Source organism: Acartia tonsa, chromosome 1 (assembly GCF_053477335.1).
Source record: "Acartia tonsa isolate MP-2025a chromosome 1, ASM5347733v1, whole genome shotgun sequence".
NCBI lineage: Eukaryota > Metazoa > Arthropoda > Copepoda > Calanoida > Acartiidae > Acartia > Acartia tonsa.
The window spans coordinates 60438203-60460075 of record NC_137260.1 but is presented as its reverse complement, the minus strand read 5'-3'; the positions used below and the strand labels follow the sequence as shown (position 1 = coordinate 60460075).

At 33.1% G+C, this 21873-nt stretch overlaps 2 protein-coding genes across 2 annotated transcripts; both read left to right on the top strand.

Moving 5' to 3' along the window:
- Positions 1-1149: 1149 nt before the first annotated feature.
- Positions 1150-2263, top strand: LOC145328247 (dynein axonemal heavy chain 10-like). Its single transcript, XM_080171867.1, has 3 exons — positions 1150-1197; positions 1294-1401; positions 1937-2263. Exons 1-3 carry the CDS (start codon positions 1150-1152, stop codon positions 2261-2263), a joined length of 483 nt encoding a protein of 160 aa, XP_080027993.1.
- A 64-nt stretch (positions 2264-2327) lies between these two features.
- On the top strand, positions 2328-21774 carry LOC145328238 (dynein axonemal heavy chain 10-like). The gene is made up of 16 exons (XM_080171856.1): positions 2328-2332; positions 2694-2817; positions 3437-3643; positions 4064-4180; positions 4551-4648; positions 5675-5768; positions 8379-8502; positions 8914-9047; positions 9616-9707; positions 10532-10611; positions 10870-10891; positions 11548-19815; positions 20123-20443; positions 20640-20754; positions 21245-21378; positions 21654-21774. Exons 1-16 carry the CDS (start codon positions 2328-2330, stop codon positions 21772-21774), a joined length of 10056 nt encoding a protein of 3351 aa, XP_080027982.1.
- The last annotated feature ends 99 nt before the right edge of the window (positions 21775-21873 follow it).

The following is a 21873-nucleotide window of genomic DNA, read 5'->3' as shown; positions in this document are numbered from 1 at the left end:
TCCCCTCCTTCCCTAATTTATAACACACTACTTGTCGGTGGTGAAGTTTAATCTAAAGTCAAGAAAACAAAACATTATTATAACCGGTTCTACCCCCTACCTTATTCTCTTCCCCACTTTCAGTTTAGAAGGGTGACGCAAATTTCAGATCCCAGATTTCGCGATTTGAATAAAAAGTATCTTTATATTATAGCGAATTAAATAATCTTTCAAGCATCGCTTTTATCTTATGAAGAAAAATCAGCGAAAAACGAGATCTGAAATTTGCGTCACCCTGCCAATATGACGCAAGACGCATGACCGTTACGACCGTGGCAATATTTTAAACCCAATCCACTTGTCTTGTAATTGTGGGAATTAAAGATTGTTTTCTTTTAAATGTGTGTTGAAAGCTAATTATTAAAAATTGGAATACCCCAGCATTACATACAGACAGACAAGACAGAGAAACATACAGAATGACAAAACTAATCCCGCTAAAAATAAGACTCCCCCTCCCCCTACTTACTTCAAATAAATTCAAAATAAGGGAGATTGGAGAGAGACTAGGTTCTTTTGAGGGAAAACGTCCTTTTTGTAACCAAAACTGATGTTATTATTGTTATTATTATTGTTGCGCTAACTAACAATTATTAAGGTCCCCTTTGAAGTAGAAGTATTGGCTAAAAATGAAATGATTCTTAACATCCTGACAGAATCTTGTTTACTTTGGACCAAAACTATTCAGGTATAAAACTAAAATATTAGGTATGTGTAATCCTGCACATGGTAGCTATAGTATAAAAAAGCTTTATAAAGAAAATTTAAAGTATTACAAAGTTTAAAAATAAAATAAACTCTCTTAATTAAAAGTTTGTACATGCCTTAGACTAAACGTTCTATTGTAATAAAACTTTAGATAAAGTTGGTTAGTTTGTCTAAATAGTATGATCTATACTATACTACTTGTTGGGCAAAGTGCCGTGCAATGGGAGGGTGTCAACACCTCCCTTGAAATTGTTAATGGGAAGGCTTGTTTTCAATTTTTCAACTCCTCTCCCTAATAGTTTTACACACCATTGGTGAATTGCTGTGCAAGCCACTGGTCGGACTAATAATTTTTATGTTTGGCCCCTTTTACAGAAAGTGTCAAGTGTGCATCATAAGAATATGTCTAAAAAAGAAGGATTAGAGAAGAAGAGGAAAAGGAAACCACAAGTGACACTTTCCGTATCTCCTTTAAAATTTACCTTTAATTACATATTAATCAAGTATATGCAATTTATTTTTAATTTATAATCACTACTTCTTAAGGATTCCTTGGCAGAACTACCAAAATTTGAAACCCTGCAGTCAGTTGGGGCTCTGGAATATCCAAAACATCAGATTCAATTCTGGAGAAAACGAGAAACTGAATTGGAGGTAATTTTTCATATTGTTCTTAATGTAATTCAAACATCGGCTACGTCCCTAGAAGCCTCTAGGGGCACTTAAGGTGGGGGGGGGGGGGATCGACATCCCCCAATTTTAAATCATAGTTTTTCTAGGGGTGATTTCTGTTGGTACCCTCACACCAGGGGCTGCTATCCATCTAATTAATTTCATTTGAAATTTCTGAAGATTAAATATTTTGTTGGCGTAAAGTTGGCTTAAAACTTATTTTTAATGAATCTGAAGGGAAGTGGGTAAGAAGGGGGGGGGGGGGATAAATAAGTGAAGGGGGTTGTGGGGAAATTTTTACTTAAAATTGTTTGTCAGAATCACATTCCCTTTTCCCTGCCATACCACAAAACAGTTATAAACTTTCCAATAACCTATGAGAAGCTTTATTGTAAAGGAGAACCATATCAGTTCAACAGTTAGAGAGATCCTTTGGTAAAAGATTTTTATATCGTTTTTAGATCGGTGTAAGAAAGGACATGTGTTTGATATTTCAATAGTATTGATTTAATTTTAGACATTGATTGACGAGTTTAACTTCCCTGCCTACAACAGATCTCTAAAACTGCTGAAACAAGGCAACGTATCGGAAGTTACAGCCCTGACAAATGAAATGACCAAAACCTATGATCTGTTGAAAGAGGCAAAAGATCATGTCAGATTTCTTGGTACTATTGAAGAGTCACTGGAGCTGATTGCTACCACTGAAAATTTCAGCAAGCTTATTGAAATCATACCCGGAGTCGCCGTGTCGCTGAGAAATATCTGGCTTCTGTCCAAATATTTCAATACGGATAAGAAGATTCATGATTTGATTCTTATGATTTCCAGGAATGTTGATTAATTTCATTAACAATTAGTTTTTTAATCATTAGATACAAGTTTTGAGTTAGTTTATGTTTACTGGAATGGCGTAATGGAGAGCGATAGAAATATGGAAGTGTTGATTATTGAAGGGAAGAAAGGGTTGTAGCATAGTTGTAATGATGAAAATACAGATAAGGCAGCTATCAATAAAGTCATTTATTGATAATCTGTGTTTGGAGAATAAAAAATTAAAGATCCTTTACCCCTCCCCCCCACCATTTTTTATACTTATAATTAAATGGTGTAAATCAACTCTCAATAAGATTTTAACTGGGATAATATTATTATTTAAAAAATCTTAGCCAAGCTATCAAAGTAAAAATTTCCCACATTTCTATCTTTCATTGTCCATTCTCTAAATCCCTTGTTACAATTTTTTGGGCGTATTTTAATCGACATAAATCCAGGTTGATTAACCAGCGTGTTATTGAGACGATAAAGCTGCAGGCATTTGAAACTCCACATGAGCTGAAGAAAGATGTTCAAGTTTGTGTTGAGATTCTAGAGACTTGGAAGAAAAGCTTTTTCAAGGTAATATGTGTATATGTGCAAGGAATATGGAGGGACAGAAAAATAGCTGAAAACCATATCCATACTTATTTAAGATATCCTAAAACCACCTTAGGACCTATAAGAAGCTTCACTGTAAAGGAGTACCATATCGGTTCAGCAGTTAGCGAGATTTTTATAAGATAGGATGTATAAACAAGGATGACAACTTGCCTAAAAGCGTAACTGAGCAAGTGCAAATTAAAATTAAATGATGAAGGGGGTAAAATAATGGATTTATTATTACTTGGATCTAACAACCTAAATTTTTCTCCTGTAATATCATCCACGTTTATTCTATATCCATTGGTAAGTTATAATGTAGCTGCGGTTTAGTAGTAAAAAGCCTAAAAACTTTAAACTTTTAATTTTATTAAAATGTATGTGACTTAAAATGGGCAAGTTATATCTTTTTATTTTCGCTCATTAAGAAGTTTTGCTACGAATTGTTTAAAATCTCACAATAAACAATTAATTATTACAAGTGTCACAAAAATAAAAATAAATTCCACTATGTCTAAAAATATCTTTGTGTTTGACATGCTGATTCTTATTTTAGAAAAGCTTTGCTTTGAATGATATTATACATAATCCTATTTAGGTTCGAATGGACATAGAAGAATCTCGCAAAGAGGAGAGATGGGAGTTTGAAATTAATGATCTATTTGCTGATACCAACCACATAACAGTCATATGCAAGGATATTCTCATTATCTGTAATATTCTGATAGAGTTAAAAAATAGCTTCCTCCCAGAGATGAAGGAGATAACGTCACGGCCACAGTATATTAGGAAAGCTATTGACAAGGTAAGTTCTCAGAATTAGAATATATAATACCAGCGGATTCGCCCGTAACCATTAGGGTCTTTGCCCAAAGAGGTAATAAAAAAGAAAATAGCCTAAAACCACCACAGGACCAGTAGGTATATTCCCTAAAGAGAAGAATCCGATCGGTTCAGTGGTTACCATGATCTTAAGGGAGGGAAGGACGGACAGACAGACGGACAGACATCAATCTACTTTATATATAGATTACAGATTATATTTCCAATATATATATAACAAAATGTGACAAAATTACAAAATTGAAAAGTTGATTAAAATTTTTTTAAAAATTTTCTAAAAATTAAACTTAATATTCTGCATATTGGACAAAATTATTTTACAAATAGACAGAAAATTTTGCAAGAGTCTAAAATAATCCCCAGCACATTTTTTTTATTATAGGTAAAAGTGATCACTGAGGGCCTGTACTCCATAAAATTCAATCCCTTCGACATGAAGACAAACCACCACTGGAGCACATTGATGTCATGGTTCCAGAGAGAAATCATTTTTATTGAGGTGTCCTATCATTTCCGTATTTTTTTTGTTTGAAAAGACTAAATTATAATTAGTGGTGTAAAAATTCACATGGGGAAAATTTAACATTTGTTTTATCTAAAGTATAAACTTACTTTTTTTGGCCAGAAATACAAAATGGCTTGATTTGTAAAAACAAGGGCTTTGATGAACTATGGCGCGAAGCGCTAAAACTAACTATTCAGTTGATTAAAATGTTTTGGGGACGCTATATCTCTGATGAATATATTGCCAAAAATTATTTCTTTGTTTTACTAGAATTTCATTTTTCTTATCATATTTTAAAAATATGCACATGTTAAATAAACCTCAAACTCTGCTAAAATGATTGGACACCCTTTCCATTCTAAAGGCTGAGTCCGGCAAGATTATTGAGGAGACCTTTGACTATTTGATCAGCTCAGATCTGGCTGCTAAAAAGCTCAAGAGAATTAAAGAGCTTCCATTAAGGTTAGTTAAATAGGCTGCATACATATAGCAAATCTTATATTAAAGTAACAGGATGTTTACCTGTCTGTCTGTTTGTTTTTTGTCTGTCTGTCTGTCGTGTCTGTTTTTTGTCTGTCTGTCTGCCTGTTTGTTTGTTTATCTTTCTGTTTGTACCGAAGGATCTCGCTAACCGATATGGTTCTCCTTCACAGGGTAGCTTCTAATAGGTCTGGGAAGGTTTATAACTATTTTGGGGGAGGGTACCACCACCCCCTCTCAAGAGAAATCACCCCTAAAAAATACCCCCCTTTCCAAAAAAAATTATATTTTTCTTTTTAAAACTAAAACAGTTAGGGAGTTGAATCCATTTTTATAGAAGCAGAAATATAATCTATGATTATGGTTTGGACCCTCTAAAACTGTAATCTACCCTTCCACTTTCCCCTCTCTTGGTGAAGATATCTTCAACGCTGATACGATTTTTGAAATATAAGATTCCACTTTTGTCTCTCTTGTTGAAGATATCTTCACCAAGAGAGGCAAAAGTGGAATCTTAAATTTCAAAAATCGTATCGGCGTTGAAGATATCTTCACCAAGTGGAATCTTACATTTCAAAAATCGTATCGGCGTTGAAGATATCTTCACCAAGAGAAGGGAAAGTAGAATCTTACATTTCAAAAATCGTATCGGCGTTGAAGATATCTTCACCAAGAGAGGGGAAAGTGGAAAGGTAGATTACAGTTTTAGAGGGTCCAAACCATAATCATAGATTATATTTCTGCTTCTATAAAAATGGATTCAACTCCCTAACTGTAAAACTAAAAAAAATAACACCAAAACTAGTACAAAATCGTTTTTTTATTCGTTGCCTTAACAACCTCGGGAACTTTATTGAATTTTAATTGTTTGGTTCATTTAGTTTCCAAACGTTTCAACGTAATTTACAGATGGGGTAATTTTGTGATCATCATTTGGGATACACATCAATTTATCGGCCATTGACTTATCCCTTTATATCCCTGAACCTTATCCTTGTTTATATTTAGAGAAGTTATCAAGACGAAGTACATGCGCAAAGTTAACAATGTTATCACTAAGTTTAGCAGTGAAATTGATGAAGCCAAAGATACATTTGAACAGGCATTTTATATCACCATAAACATAAGCATAATTTTATTACTTCGAATTAAATTAATTTTTTAAAAGTTATTTTAATCCTCAATAAAAATAACATGATCTTTGACTGTGTGTGTGTGAACCAAAGGATCTCTGTAACCGCTGTAAGGGGAAGGTACAATCACCCTCCGAGAGAAATCGCCCCTATAAACATTACCCCCAATAAAATACACAAGCAGTGAACAAAAAAGTAATTTTTTAAAAAGATTTTAGACCAAGTCTCTATATTTTAATCCTTTAATTTACCTATTAATTATCTAATGAACGGACACCGTATAAAATGAAATCAGATTGATTTATATTTTTCCTTTCATGATATTATTTGTAATCTATAAATCATGAAAAGATCATTTTATACTCTCAAGAAACGTGTATGTTTCCTAACTTCTAATTGCCATAATATTTTAAAAAAAAAAAAAAATATTTTATAAGATAATAAAAATTATATAGTTTTCAAATCACGCGTGATGGTTTTATAATTTTATTTCAAAACACGTAAGATAAGTAACTTGATAAATCGATTTTGGAAAATTTTATTATTGATTTAACAAAATAAGAATTATATCGTGTTACGTTTATTTTCCCTGTTTGTTATTTGAAAAGGGGTTCTTTTAAAAATATCTCATGATATAATTTCAGAGGGAAATAAAAAATAATGTTTAATTTTTATTGATACCCCACCCCCCCACCCCACCCTCCCCCTTCCGAAAAATGTAATATCTATCTCATTCCCATCGGAATATAGACAGCTTTGCGCAGATATTAAAAAGAAAAAGTATACGGTTTAAACTTGTTTTGTTAACTCCAAGGGGTCAATCCCGGTCTAACAAAACTGGTTTTAATTTTATTATTTTTATTTTAATATGCGTGTAATTATATTGTGGCTGTAAAACGATTCTAATCCAGCGGATAGCGATCAGTTTCTAAGCCTTACTGGAAATTATAGTTTTTATACTTAATTATGCATTGCAGTGTGGTTCAAATGGGATGTCGGGGGTCTTACCTAAATCCCCTTTAGGAGCGAATTCCCTGGAGAATTCAACAGTTCAGTAGAAATAACTTTTTCACCGTCATTTTACAAAGAGAACGCTTGAAAAATGACGCCTGCCGTAGATATAAAGTAGTTACGTTACAAAATTTGTTTATGATGATATTTTGAATACTAGAATTCCGCCAACCCACCAATAGCCAACAACCTGCCCCCTATTTCTGGATCTATATTTTGGTCTCAAGAAATCAGCGAGTCACTCAAATCTACTCTCAAAGAACTTACAAGCCTAAAGGAAACACATATTTTTTTTTTTAAATCTTAATAATGAAGAATGTATTCTCATATAGATATTTCGCGAAGATAACCTATACTTCATTCTGTTCTAATGATGCACAGGGAAAGCTTCACCGAAGAAAAAACGCGTAAAATAGGTCTTTTTCGCGCATTTCTCTGCACTGCGAGATAATTATGCATTATTGATTTATGGCTATTCCAGATTATTTGTAGGCCTTCTTATGCCGCTTAAACAGTGTGTGGGCATGATCTGTACGTTCAGCCGTTTGGCAGCTAGCAGCCTTTAAAATTTATAGATTTTTGAAAATTGCGTTACCAGCAATATTTTACCGTGAACTGCAGTAGATCCGGATTTTCTATAATCTGCTATAATTTTTCAAGATAGATAGCTGAAATTTTCAGTTTAGATTCCTATGACAAGTGCGCATCAAGTACATATATACATAGATTTGTCCATCCCTCTGTCGTTCGGTTTCGGGATTTTTAGAATTTTCTTGTATGACAAGTGAACTTTTGCTCTCTAACTCACTTTGTCTGTTTGTCAACCTTGGATTTTTCGTGCTTCACTACTAACTGATGTTGTTATCCTTGTTCTATATCTAGAACGACTTTCGTTAATGCTCTAAAATTTGTATTGACTTCGACCCATTTGTTTTAAAACTTTCCTTTAATTTGCGGGATTATAAAAGCTATCCTATAATAAATTTAACCTAACCTAATCTTTGCTTGTTATTTGTGCTCCAAAAAATAGGCAAACCTGTTATGGATCTCTTTAAAAATGTAATATTTGCTTCTAGCATTTGTAAAAACAAGTTGGAGACCCGGGAAAAGTCAGAAAAATAGCTTAAACCCACCCTAGGACATTTATAAAGCTTTACATGAAAGTAGGACTTATTCGGACCAGCAATTTCTGAGATATTTATCTTCAGTCCAAAAACTCTTACTTGATATTATAGAATACAAACATAAGATTCATAGTCAAATAACAAGGATCTTAAGAGATAAGACAATAGCCAATAAAATGATTTACATCCCATACGATGATACACAAAATTATCCCTTCTGTATATTACAATTTGTGGTGGAAATTATTGAACCAACCAAACAAAATTAAATAAAATAAAACTAATAAGAAAACGTTATTGTATAAATTTGGGGACTAGTGTATTAAACAGTTCAATGTCCCCTCCATCTCTGGTCAAATAAGCAGTATTTTTGTTAGAGAAGGATTCTATTACACAAAAGCTCTCAGTTGACATTAATTAAATTATCATGTGTTGGTTATGTAGGAGGTGACAGAGTATCCCACCTGGGAGAAGGTCAGGCTCAAGCTGGAGGAGGTCCTCAAGATGTTGGACAAGTATGAAATTGACAAGTACACGGACTGGAGCAACAGGGTCAGTGAGATTCTAGGTATGATTAAGCATATTTTATGAGAACTATCAAGTGTTTTTTTATTAATATGTTAGATAGCTAGACATCCACCTATGATAGTAAAAGTATATGAATAAAAAAAAATACATTTTTGTAGCTTTGTACATCTCCTAAATTACATACAATTACACACAGCACATAAAATGAATAATTTTTTTTTGTAAACTAGATCTTTTATTCAAGCATGGTTAGTTGGTAATATAATTTTGTTTTGACTAACATATTAGAGCACTAGAATAGCAAGTTACAATAAATTATAATAATAGTTTTACTTAAACTTGTAATAAACTACAAAAAAAACAAAATTGAATTTTGATTGCTAGAGTTTTTAAGCTTGAATAATCTATGAAAATTTATAATGAATGGTTTGTCAAAAGAAATATAATCTAGATCAGAACCTGGGGCGTAACTTGATCAGGATTGAGGTGGAGAAGGAAGGCATCAGCAGCTTTGCAGTCAACTTCACCACTGACCTCTCAGATACATTTGCCGAGGTCGTTAATATGGAGAGGATTGGATTTAAGGTATTTCATAATAACATATTCTAAACTAGAGTCTGTCTGACCGTCAGTATGTGCAAACAAGTCATTAAACAAAAATAAGAGTACTTATGCCTTTTTTTGTTGTAAATAATTTAATAAGTTTAAACTTAAATTGCCCGGAATATTTTCAAAATCGGTGTGAATGACAACTAGACCTGGAAAAAAATCAACAGTCGCAAGAATTCGTCGTTAAGGACATTGTAAAAAAAATATTTGATATTTCAATTCTTTATTGAATATTGATCGTCCTTGTTTTATAAATTTCTGTACAAATATTACTTATGGATATAATTTAGGGAGGGAGAGTTACATTAGAATGTAAATTACACTAGTACCCAAATTTTTGCATCCACGTAATCTTATTTGTTGGCTTAAAAACAATGGGTACTTTTATTGAATTTTGATTGCTTAGTTCAAAACGAGTAGTGTCCAAATTTTGCAACCAATAATATTAATCTAAAGAAAAAGTTATTTTGTTCATCATCAATGGGATGTATGTCAATTTTTCTTCCATTGTCTTATCCCTGATTTAACTATTCTTGTTTATAAGGTACCGGAAGTCGCCAAGAACATGTCAATGCAAGAGTCACGGCTTATTGATATTTCTGAGCAACTGCAGAAAATGCTGAAACATTATGACAGGTTTATATTAAAGCAGCTAATAGTGCCTATAAAAACGACGCCATACAATACAAATGACCAACGATAGGCCAGTATACATTTTAACATTAGTCAAATCAAATGTATACTGGCCTATCATTGGTCATTTGTATTGTATGGCGTCATATTTAAAAGGCACTAAAAGCTGCTTCGTTTATATTTATTCTTTAATGAAAAAGGGGTGTCAGGGTAATGAAAAATAAACCTAAATTTTTGCAAATAATGTTAAGACTTTATTTATATGTACTGTATCTGTACGTCTGTATCTATAAGTTAGATTAGATTATTTACAATAATCCTATCCTTGTACAGATATACAGTAGACTAAGAATATTCGCAAGTTTAAAAAGTACTAGGGTAAATAATCACTGAAATACTGATGCTAAAAGTTGAATTTTTAAATGGTTTCAAAACTATAATGTAGAAATATAGACTGTTAAAACAACTTTTAAAACTCGTGGAAACTCTTTATGTACAAATTAAGCACATGAATTAACCACCCATTAAGTTTTATGAGTAATGGAAAGAAAACGAAGTTGCGGGTTTCATTGTATTTTCACAGTAGCTTTTGAAAGGTTATTTTAGGTTAAGTAATTGTTGATGATTGCCCCACAGGGTTAGAAAATATGCCCCGCAGGTCTAGAACCTCCAACAGGGGCTAGAAATATGAGAAAAGCTACTGTGAAAATACGACGAAACCCGCAACTTCGTTCTCTTTCCATGATTTAGTTTTAATTTTCGACTGAATGACGCTCAACACTTGTAGAGATGCATTACAGCAAAAACTTAAAACTAAATTGTTTCAGTGTAATAAATTCTGTGTCTGGAGCAGACAAACAACTTCTTCTACAGAATTTGAAGAAAACGGAGGATGGACTGTGGCCAGGTATATTGTATAATGATTTCCGTTGTGCCAGATGGACGAACGGACACGCCACAAATGTAGAAAATTTATTCAAATTCACACTGTTAACTCAAAATATATAGGTTTTAGATACATAAAGGTTTTTTTTAATTAATCTATTTATATTAATTGTATGGAAAAATAATCTTTGGTAGCTAATCTATAATTCTCTATTTCTTTATATCCGCATACCTAAGGGAGAAATTTAATATAATAAAACAATACTTTATTTGTAATTAGGAGATGATCCCTTAGGGGCTCGGTATTCATAGAATAATAGCCCAAAACCATCCCCTGACATAAATCTAAAAACCACCTTGGAACTTCTGTGAAACTTTCATTAAAAAGGATTTAAAAAATCTTAAGCTTTAGACAAAAAAGATCTTACTACGTTATATGATTGGATTCTGTTTTGATCTACTTTATATTTTGATAAGATTAATCTCTTAATTCATGTTTTGCCCATTATCGTTCTTGTTAAAATAATAATCTATATTTATTTAGGTCTCATTCGATTGACATGGAATTCGCTTGGTATATCTGATTATATTACGCAGAGTGAGATTGCTATCTGTCAAACTGAATCTATCATAAGGGATGAAATTAGCTATTAGAGTTTATTTTTTAACAAGGACGTTTACTTCCAAGTTATGCAGCGTTTAGCAATATGTGTTTATGTTTTGTATGAAACATAAGCAATACACATAAATATTAATTGTTCTTTTTGAACAAAATGCTCTTCTTTAATTTTAAAAGCTTTTTCAATTGTCGTTGTTAATTTTAAATTTATTATTTTCTCAGTTTTTCTTCCTGTCATTATTTATCAAATACATCATATTTTCTTTTTCATATCCTCTTTGATCTTTAACCCTTTCTTTTTAGAAAAAAACCAAATAGCTAATTTTATCTATTACTCAGGCAAATAATGACCATCAAGACTCATATTGAAAGAAAAATAGACTACATCAACTCAGCCAGATTATTTGAACCATTCCTCAACAATCAAGGAAGTGGACTCAAGAATTTTGAAGAGTTCCATAATGAGATACTTGAGAGTGAAAGCAAAGATATTGATGTATTAGTTAGACATTATCAAGATATTTGTCCTCTGCTGATGAAAATTGAAGAATTACTTGAACATTCAAGAACAAAGAAGCATAAACGGATGAAAGACTATTTTGCTTACTGGGAGAGAAAGATATATGATTCACTGAGCAATATGGTCAAAAATAATTTGGAAGATTTTTTGTTGCTCATTGAATCAAAGAAACCTTTGTTTGCTGTAGAAGTAATATTATCAAGCATGAACATAGCAATTAGACCATCTGAACAAATGATTCTTAAAGGGATTGTTCTCATTTTAAAATGCTTGCTAGATGGAACAAGAAAATTTATCAGATGGGCACATGGCACGTGTATATTTGTTATAGAGGCCAGGGTAAAGGGAGAAATAAGGCCAGTTAGACCCTCATTTTATGATGATATTGTTAGAATTCCACAAATAATTGAAAAAGTTCATTCTGTTCAGAACAGTATTGTTGAATCATTGGAGAATGTTCAAAGTTATCTGAGTTCATGGAAAAAATACAGAAATCTGTGGAAATTTGACAAAACAAACACTTGCAGTAAATTCTTGGAAAGACAGCCAAGCTGTGTGGATTTTGATGCAAAACTTCTCTACTATTCTCTCCTTGAAAGACAGATTGCACAGCGTGAGAACACAACAAATTTCAACTGCTTGCAAATTACTCTGAAACCAATCAAGGCAAGTTTATTGAATGAAACTCATGAATGGATCATCTGTCTTGGAAAGTTACTGGAAGAAACTGCAAAGGAAGAGTTATACAAGCTGCAAGCTACTCTAGATAAACTTAACAATTGCCTCAAGTATCCAACTAATGGAGAAGAATTAGAAACTGTTCTACATGCAATTTCATCTATATGGAAAATGTCTCTTTCAGTAGAAATTAGTTACAGAGAGATTGAGGAGAAGTATCGCACACTGCAAATGTATGGTATTGATGTTGACAATGCACAAATTACTGCTGCTCAAGAACTTCCAAACATTTGGGAAAAGATTTTTCATAAATCAAAAGAGGTACATTTTAGAGTTCGTCCAATGAAAGAAAAATATACTGAAATTACTAAACTGTTGGTTAGAAAATTTCAGAAAGAAGCAAATGATTTGTATGAAGTGTTCAAGAAGTCTGGTCCTTCATCTGTTGGTTCTGAACTTGATGAAGGAGTTGAGCTTTTGAGTAAATTTGAAGTTGATTTCCGAAATACTTGTGACAGAGCTAAGGCTCTAAATGACCAAGAAAAACTTTATGTTTTACCTCTGACAAATTTTACTGTTCTTAAAGTTTTTCTAGAAGATTTGGAGGTTCTTGAAACCATTTATCAACTTTATTTGAGTTACTCTAAGATGGAGAACAAATGGAAAGCTTTGACTTGGAAAGTTCTAGATCTTGACATGTCAGAAAGAGATGTCCATCACTTTGAAACTGAACTCAATGATCAATCTGAGAAGTATGATAATCAGCCACCACTTGGAGAGATTAGAAAGAGGATGAATAGGACAAAACATCTGTTTAGGATTCTGAGGAAGTTAAAGGAATCAAAGCTGAGACCAAGACATTGGAAAGAAATTGAACAGGTCACTAAAGTTCAGATTGATGAAGACATAAACTTTAACCTGAAAAGCTTTTGGGACATTCAGCTAGAAGATTTGGAGGTTAATGTGAACAGTATTATTAATCAAGCTTCACATGAGAGAAAGATTGAGTCTGAACTACAGGAAATCAAAGAAATATGGGAAGGGTTAAAATTTGTTCTGGTAAAGTATTCATCTCAAGGAGAGGGTGAATCAATCTACATTCTGGGGGACATCTCTGAAATTATTGAAAGTCTTCTTGTTCATCAAGGATTACTTGACAAGATGGATAAATCAATCTATTCTCTGCACTTCTCTAAAGATATTGAGTTCTGGAAAAATAATCTTTCTCTTATTGAAAAAGTTGTGGAGGAATGGATGAAGCTTCAAGAGATATGGATCAAACTGTCAAAGGCACTTGCAATCAAAGGTTTCAGAGAACATCTTGAAGATGCTCACTTGTTTGATGATATATCTAAGAGATTTGTAAGAATTATGATTGAAACTGCCAAGAAGCCTACTGTCAAAGATATTTGCTTATCACAGGGATTTTTATCAACAGTAGAATTTGTCAAGAAGGATCTTGAAGATTTTCACAATCAGCTGGTCAATGCATTTGATATTAAAAGAAAACAGTTTCCAAGATTCTTTTTCTTGTCTGATGATGAATTACTTACAGTATTAGGAGGCAGTATAAGAGATGGAAACATTCAGAAACTAATTAAGAGCCTTTTCCAACAAGTTAGTGAATTTATTCCTGATGATGCTGGCAACATAGAAGCTGTTAGCACCAGTGATCATGAAGATCTATTACTTGTGAAAGGTGTTAACACAGAAAATCATCCCATAGAGATTTGGCTTTCAAATCTGATAGAAGAGGTAAGGCACACTATGAAACTTACGTTTGTCTATGGTTTGAAATACTGTAAAATTGATGAGGAAAGTTTCTTTGAAAATCTCAGCAACAATCCTAAGATTCTGGCAATAGCCATTTTTGAGAAATTGTGGACTGATCTGTTCCTTCAAGCATTTGATGCAACAGGATGTGAGTTCCCAGTGCTAACTGAATGGAAAAGATTGTATGAATTTAGTGCAAATCTGCTGCAAAGCTTAGTTGATCCATCTGGACTGTTTGCTAATGACAAATCTCAACTACATTTCTTGGTAAAACTAGTCACTGCCAAGAAAGATCTTATTGACTACTTTTTGAACATTGGATTGAGATCCAAACTGGATTTTCACTGGGAGAGACAGATGAAATACATTTGGAACCAAGAAAATGGTATTCTGGAAATACATCAGGGATTTTGTGAAATTGATTATGGATACGAATTCATGGGCATTAGTGATATTAGTGTCCACAGTCCAGAATCAGAAAGAGTTTGGTTTCTTATCAATGAAATTATTCGCAACCACAATATTCCCTACCTGTCTGGAATTCCAGGTGCTGGTAAGACAACCTTGATTGAAGATCTTGGTAAGAAACTTGGAAAAGGTTGGAGATCAATATCACTGACAGAAAACTTTACTACCGATTCAGTAGTAAGGTACATGAGGGGAATTTGTGAGAGTAATCTATGGGGCATACTTGAGAACATCAACATTCTCAAATCATCTCTCATGTCTGTTATTTCTTCACATTTTCAGACAGTCAAAACAGCTCAGATTCTTTACCTAAGAGAATTTTCTTTGGATAATAAACTGACAACAATGTCATCCAAGGTTGCATTTATTTGTACAGAAAGTTACATTGAAAATACACCAGAGCTAACAGAGATTCCCCTTTCACTAAAGATTCTATTCAGAAAAATAAATGTACAAGTTCCTAAAATGGAGAAGCTATTCACATCAATTATGAGAATAGAAGGGTTGAAATATCCAGTAACTATGTCCACACAGCTTTTAGCAACAACCAAGATTATAACTGAAGTGTTGAATCTCAAACCATTCAGTATGATTAAACTGTTCAAAGTATTTACACTGATTGGAGCTAGGTTGACAAACAAATACAAAGAAATGCCTGAGGGACAAATATTTTTCAACATCTTATCCAACTACTACAAGAATCTGCTACCAAATGAACAATATCTCATTGCTTGTAAAATATTGAAGAACTACTTCAATATTGACAAGAACATTTCTAATTATGTTGAAGCTAAAGAAGAAATCAACTTTGATGAATACGGAAATGAACTAACAGAATCTCAGAGAAATGATGTTGAGAAACTTAATGAAATGTTGAAACTCACTGATTCTGTAATTGTTGTTGGTGATAACTTTATTGGAAAGTCAAAAGTAATCAAATCTACTATAAAGGTCCTGCACAAGCTTTCTCCATACTATTTAGATCCAAAGTCTCACAGTAATGATATTCTTCTAGGTAATAATGTTAATGATGGTATAATTGCCAATCTCTTCCAGAAAGGTACCACTGGATTCATCTTACATATTGATGGGACATGCAGTGAAAAAATTGCCCTTCCTCTTAGCTATGTTATTGATAAGGGTGAATATTTCAGTGGAGGTGGGAAAAGATTTGCCTTTGATGGTGCAAAGAAGTTCATAATTGAAACAACAAGTCTATCCAATGTCAGTGAGTCTATGATCTCCAAGTCATTGGTACTAAATATGAAGCCTAATGCATCTGAAATGTCTAATGCAATTGTGAAATCAAACTTGGAAAATTTGATTAAGGATAAATCTAAGTTGGATGACTATGTCAAGATGACAGAAAAACTATTTGAATGCCTTGGCAAGTTTTCATCTTCGGATATTGATTTGTTCTTAAACAGAACTGAGATGAAGAAACTGACAGAATCACTATCACTGCTAAGTAGTATGATCCATCATCAAAAGAGTTCAAGCTTTGTGGAGTTATTGTTGTTTTCTTTCTTGTTTATTTTTGGGTCTTGTGAAGAGAAGACCAAGAAAACAGAGTTAATTGTAGCTTTAAAATCTTGTCTTCTGTCAAACAAAGATCTGTTTGGAGATGCTAAGATTCCAGAAGTCTTGGAGGAAATATCTGAAGAATTTAACATCTCAAACGAAAAGAAAGTTGTTATTGTATCATCATTGCTGTTAAAGAGTAAGATTCCTGTACTAATTATTGGTGGACAACAAGCCCAACAAGTATTTGAAAAGGTTTTAAGCAAGGTAGAGCCTAAGGAATCTTTGTTTAATGTCAACTTTCATGCTTTAAGCAATGCAGAAGATATCAACAAGGTTATCAATGAGAACTTTATAAAAAGAGGCAAAAACTCACTTGTGCCTAGTGGACTGAGAGAAGTAATTATTAGTGCATCTGATCTAGCTACTCCTGTCAGTTCAAGAACAAGTTTGCCAGTTACAATATTGAAAGATGTGGCTGACAAGAAGTCAATTGCATTTAATGGAATACTATGTAACATTGCTGATGTGAACACAATATGCAAAATTTCATGCAAGGCTAAATATTTTACAGATGCAAGATCATTCAACAAATTTGTTTGTATGTATGTTCCAGATGATCATGAGGAAATGGTTGACATTTTCTCAGGAAAAATGAAAGAAGAACTTGGCAATGAAGTTCATGCAGATATCGACAAGATTTGTGCTGCTACAAAAGCATTTGTAAATGATGAAAAGAAAGTATTTGATTCTGGAAAGGTAGTTAAACTGTTAAAGGTTTTGGAAACACTCGACAATTCAATGAGTATCACTGCAGAATATTCAAGGTTGATGTATGAAACTTTCATATCTTGTAAACTATCTAGAAACAGGAGAGAAGAATTGCAGATGGCCATGCAAAATGTTCTTCTAGGCCATGGACTTAATTTCATTAAAAATTATGATATAGATCTTGACCCCAAATGTATTCCAAACACAGTCACAATGTCTAATGAGCAAATAGAACAGGTTAAAGAAATTTCTTACTTTATTAAGCACAGAGGACAATTTCTATCTTTATTTGGAGAATATGGCTATGGTAAGACACTTTTGCTTAAGGTTGCTGCAAGTAATACTGATCATATTTTGCATTTTATCACTGGAAAGAAGGATCTTGAAAAAAAGTTTGATGAGAAAACCATCTTGGTGATTAGAGACAGCTATATCACTTCAGAAAATTCAAACATATGGCTTGAACTTTTTGTTAATCAAACTAAGAATAAGATTGTATTTATTATGTCTTCATGCTATGATGAATTTTCTTCATTTGCTCAGTTTATCAGTGATCAAACTCAAATGTTGGGTGTTCCTCTGTGGGAAGATAAATCCTACTTAGAAATAATGGGAGAAGTTGGAATCAAAGATGTTGCCATGAACATTCTCTTGCCAATTCACAAGATCATGATTGAAAACTCTGGTTTTCTTGGGGAAAAGTTCTCAGCTCATGCTACATTTCAAGATTTTCTTCTTTTTGTAAAAGACACTGAGAAAGAAAATAGTGCTAAGATTGTACAGAATGAAAACTACATCAAGGAAATAAAAGCAATTGTTCATTGGCTTGCTCTAAGAGAAGAACATGTCAAAGTAAGTGAGAAAAGAATAGAGGAAAATGAACAGAAAATTGAGGATTACAAAGCTAAGATGAAGGATATTAAAAAGCAACTAAAAAGATTTGAAGATAGTAAAACCAAGTTTTCCAATGATCTCAAAGATGAGCTTGCTGTTAATGAGGATTTGAAAATGAAGAGAGAAATATTTAATGACAAATATGAGCAGTTGAAATCATCATCCTTTAATCAGTTCTATGATGCCAGAAGTAGAGTTGAAGCTCTCACAAGAGAAGAAATGGCTATGTTTGCCAAGCCAATGTTGGTTCATGAAGATGTTGAAAAAGTAACCAGTATTCTTACATTCCTTCTTCATTTTGATGTTACAAACTGGAAACAAATAAAAGACAAGTTTCTGGCTGTTGACTGGCAGGATATAATGGAAGAATTTGATCCTGATACATGCAAGCACAAGCAGGAATTCTCAATCAATCAAAAGCTGACTGAAATTAAAACTCCTAGAGAAGATATGGAGAAGATTTCTTTTATGGCAAGTTTGTTTTGGGATTATATTGAAGGAGCCTTAAAAGGATTCAAAACTAAATTTGAAAGAGACAAACTGAAAAATGAAGTTGATGAGTATGATTTAAACATTAGCAATTCAGAAAAAGAGCTTGAGAAGATCAGAACAGCCCTTACTGATGTGGAAAAAGAAATCAAGCTGAATGAAGATAAGTTTAAAAAGATGAAAGGAGCTTGCACAGATCTTGAATCAAAGACAGTAAAATCAAAGCATCATCTGGAAATTGAACAAAACTTTCTAACTCAAAGTAAAAGTTTGGAAGAAGCATTTGCTAAAGATCTGCAAAAAACTTCACATGATCTTACTGCAATTCTATCTGATACAATTATAAGAAAAGCTGCAGATATTTACCTCAGTCGTTTTTCATATTCAGTCAAGCCAAAGGTGCTAACTGGAATTGAACAAATATTTGAGTCAAATAATCTATCTATAAAGTTTATTGCAGAATCCAAGAAGTCTACTCTGTCTCCAATGACTGAAGGTGATTTCTGCAAGGATTTGAAGATGAAAACATCAAAAAGAATAATTTATTGCTATGATCCATCAGACATTGTCAAGATTCAGCTGCGCTCAAATGAATCTTGCAGAACTATGAAGATGGTAAATGAAGATGACATGGGCTGTCTCATGGGTTACATTGAAGAAGAAGAGTATAGTTGTATTGTTGTTGAAGATGTTTACTTTGAGAATAGAAATATTATGAACAAGCTTTTGGATAATGAGCTTGGCAGAATAACTGAACTTGCTAAGACTTATGATAAACTTGTCTTTCTGTTGGCCAAGCAGAGCAATTGCATCCTACCTCATCATGCTTACTCAGCTTTGTACATTATCAATCTGGAAGTAGATGGTCCAATAGTGTTAAATATGATGATAGCATTGTTCAATGACTACAGCCAACGCAGCTATAAGTCAAAACTTGATGCACTAAAATCTCAAGAGGCAGAGCTGTTTGATTCAATTCAGCTATGCAAAGCAAATTTCTACAAACTGATTGAAGAGAACCAAGATGGAGTCAGTGAAGATATCATTAAGAATTGTAACTACCTTTTGGAGCTTGAAACTTCTCAGACCAAGCTTGCTGAAGAAATTGATGAGCTGACTCAATCAGCTGACAACAATATGTCTGATCTTGCAAAATGTGGGTCACCTGTTCTGTATGCACTTTATAAGCTCAGTTACTTCAAGTTACTGCTAGTACCATCATTCTTTGACTTCTTTAACACCTCTATTAAGATAGCTGAAGAAGAAACAGAGGATTTAATGATGTCAATATTTTCAAGATATACATTTGGAGTGCCTGAGAATGGAAGGATTCTGTATGCAACCCACATGGCAATTGCTAGTCTAAAGATTGATGGTAAGATAAGCGAAGTAGATTTGCGCATGTTTGAAGAGTTGATCACTGATTCATCCAACTTTGAAGAAGATTCACGAGAAAGTGTCCTTGATACTAATAATTTAAAGAGACATGTAAGGTAAGAAAACTTTGATATCTTTATATAGATTTTATCTAGCCAATTAAATAAGAATTACTTTACATTAAAAGTAATCAACATAGAAATTTTCAAGATTTGACTCTGTAGATTGTACAAAATTAAAAGTAAAAGATGCCGTTTTAAAATATTTAGTACCTTAGTTAAATAATAGCTATTGAATTAAAGAAAAAAAATAATGAAATATAACTTAAAGTGTAATGTGTCTCAGTAGTTGGTTGGACTAATATACCTATCCTTATTACAGAATTATTTTGCTACTAAATTAATCGTGTTTTAACAATTTTAGGAAGGAGAGTGATATTTATGAATTATCAATTGAAGGAGAAACTGAAGAAAGACGACATTTTCTAAACTTTATATTGTCCATCATATTGAAACCTGACCAGCTCAACTCCCACATGATAACTCTGGTTGAGAACACCATAACAGCCAAATACTTTGACAGCCGGCCAATGTACATCTCTGCGGTGCACGAGTTCAGCTCCCCCTACAACCCGATAGTGTTCCACCTGACTGCCTCGGTGGAGGAGCCCTCTAGTGACCTGACCAAGCTAGCCGACCTCCAGGGCATTGCCAGCAGTAAGGTCAAGTACCTGGCGCTATCCAAGTAAGATTTTTTTAATTTATAGTATCTTCTGCTCTATAATTTGGGTATTTTTTAAAATTGTAAACCACAGACATAGATTTTTATAACTATGTGCATGTAATTGCTTCATTAATAGTTCCTTATCCAAATTTTTTTGGCTTAAAGTTGCATTAATAAAAAGCGTAGGTATGTAATTGTACAATAAACAAATTTTTAGTGAAAATACAGAGATGGCTATGTCACTATTGGAGACTGCATTCATCCGAGGTCAATGGATTATTTTTCAAAACATTCATCTTGTACCTTTCTTCCTCCCACAACTTGAAAAACAGGTATATAAAATGTTTTTCCTAATTTAAAAAGATTTTTAACATGCAAATTGTATGTTTTAAAACTTAGTATCCCTATCTTTGTCTATTGCAGAGTTGTTCATGGACAAAATATTAAGATTTTTACACAGTTGATACATTTTAAAATTAGCTACAAATTAATTTCATAAATTTTGTTTTGTTATAACTTAAAAAGTTTATTTGTGTACAAATTGAGATATGAGTTAAAACCCAACCCCCTCTTATTTAAAAAAAATAATCATATAGGGGGGGCCCGGGGGTGGGGTAGTTTTTTGTTTATTTGTTTATTACTGTAGGGCAGGGTAGGTTATATAGAGAACTGAGTAGCCCATCAGGGTAAGGGCCCCCGCAGTGGTTAGATATAGAAAAGCAAGCCCTTCCTTATATTTTCAATTTATATATAAATGAGGGTATAGTTGAGTGCTTGACAGGCACTTTTAGGTAAAGTACTAAACAACTTATCTGTGTGTAGATCAATGAGAAGGATGAAGAGGATATCCACGAAGATTTCCGGGTGTGGATGACCTGGTGCAGCCCCAGTGTTCCCCCATTCACACTAATACAGAAATCTGTCCTGTTGTACTGCGAGCCTTGCAGGGATATCAGGTAGGGATGTTCAATAGGCCACTATTTTTGTACCGTCGTTATTCCCTTACCGCATTTTTTGTTTTTTGTCCTTTCTTTTTCTCCAGGGACAAGAGATGGTATGATAATTTTCCTTTTAAAGGGACTGAGAAGCAAAAAATTTCTAATTTGATTATCAAACCTTAACATTATCTCATTCATAATATCTCAATGAGAGAGAAAAACGGGATCTTGTGGACTTGTGTTAGAGCGCAACTACTCTATATAGTATAGTTAATTAAAATTATTTCTTTTAGATTCCATGATGTGAATTTCTACTACAACATATCTCGGAATAGTTTGGAAGAGCTGAACTTCACCCAGACTGTTCTCTTCCTTACTCTATGCTACATTCAGGAACATACTTTTTTATTATAATATTAGCTATCCACCTGTTTCATAGTAATTTTAAAACAAAAGATCCACCTTGAAAAACTTACTACTTTTCATTTTATATTCTAAGTTAACTCTTCAAAT

Excerpts from the sequence above, each read along its gene's own strand:
- LOC145328247 (XM_080171867.1), top strand. The coding sequence starts at position 1,150 with ATGTCTAAAAAAGAAGGATTAGAGAAGAAGAGGAAAAGGAAACCACAA. Across the intron at positions 1,198-1,293 it reads AGAGGAAAAGGAAACCACAA|GATTCCTTGGCAGAACTACC; the intron begins GTGACACTTTCC and ends CTACTTCTTAAG. Across the intron at positions 1,402-1,936 it reads AACGAGAAACTGAATTGGAG|ACATTGATTGACGAGTTTAA; the intron begins GTAATTTTTCAT and ends ATTTAATTTTAG.
- LOC145328238 (XM_080171856.1), top strand. Across the intron at positions 10,892-11,547 it reads GATGATCCCTTAGGGGCTCG|GCAAATAATGACCATCAAGA; the intron begins GTATTCATAGAA and ends TCTATTACTCAG. Across the intron at positions 19,816-20,122 it reads AATTTAAAGAGACATGTAAG|GAAGGAGAGTGATATTTATG; the intron begins GTAAGAAAACTT and ends TAACAATTTTAG.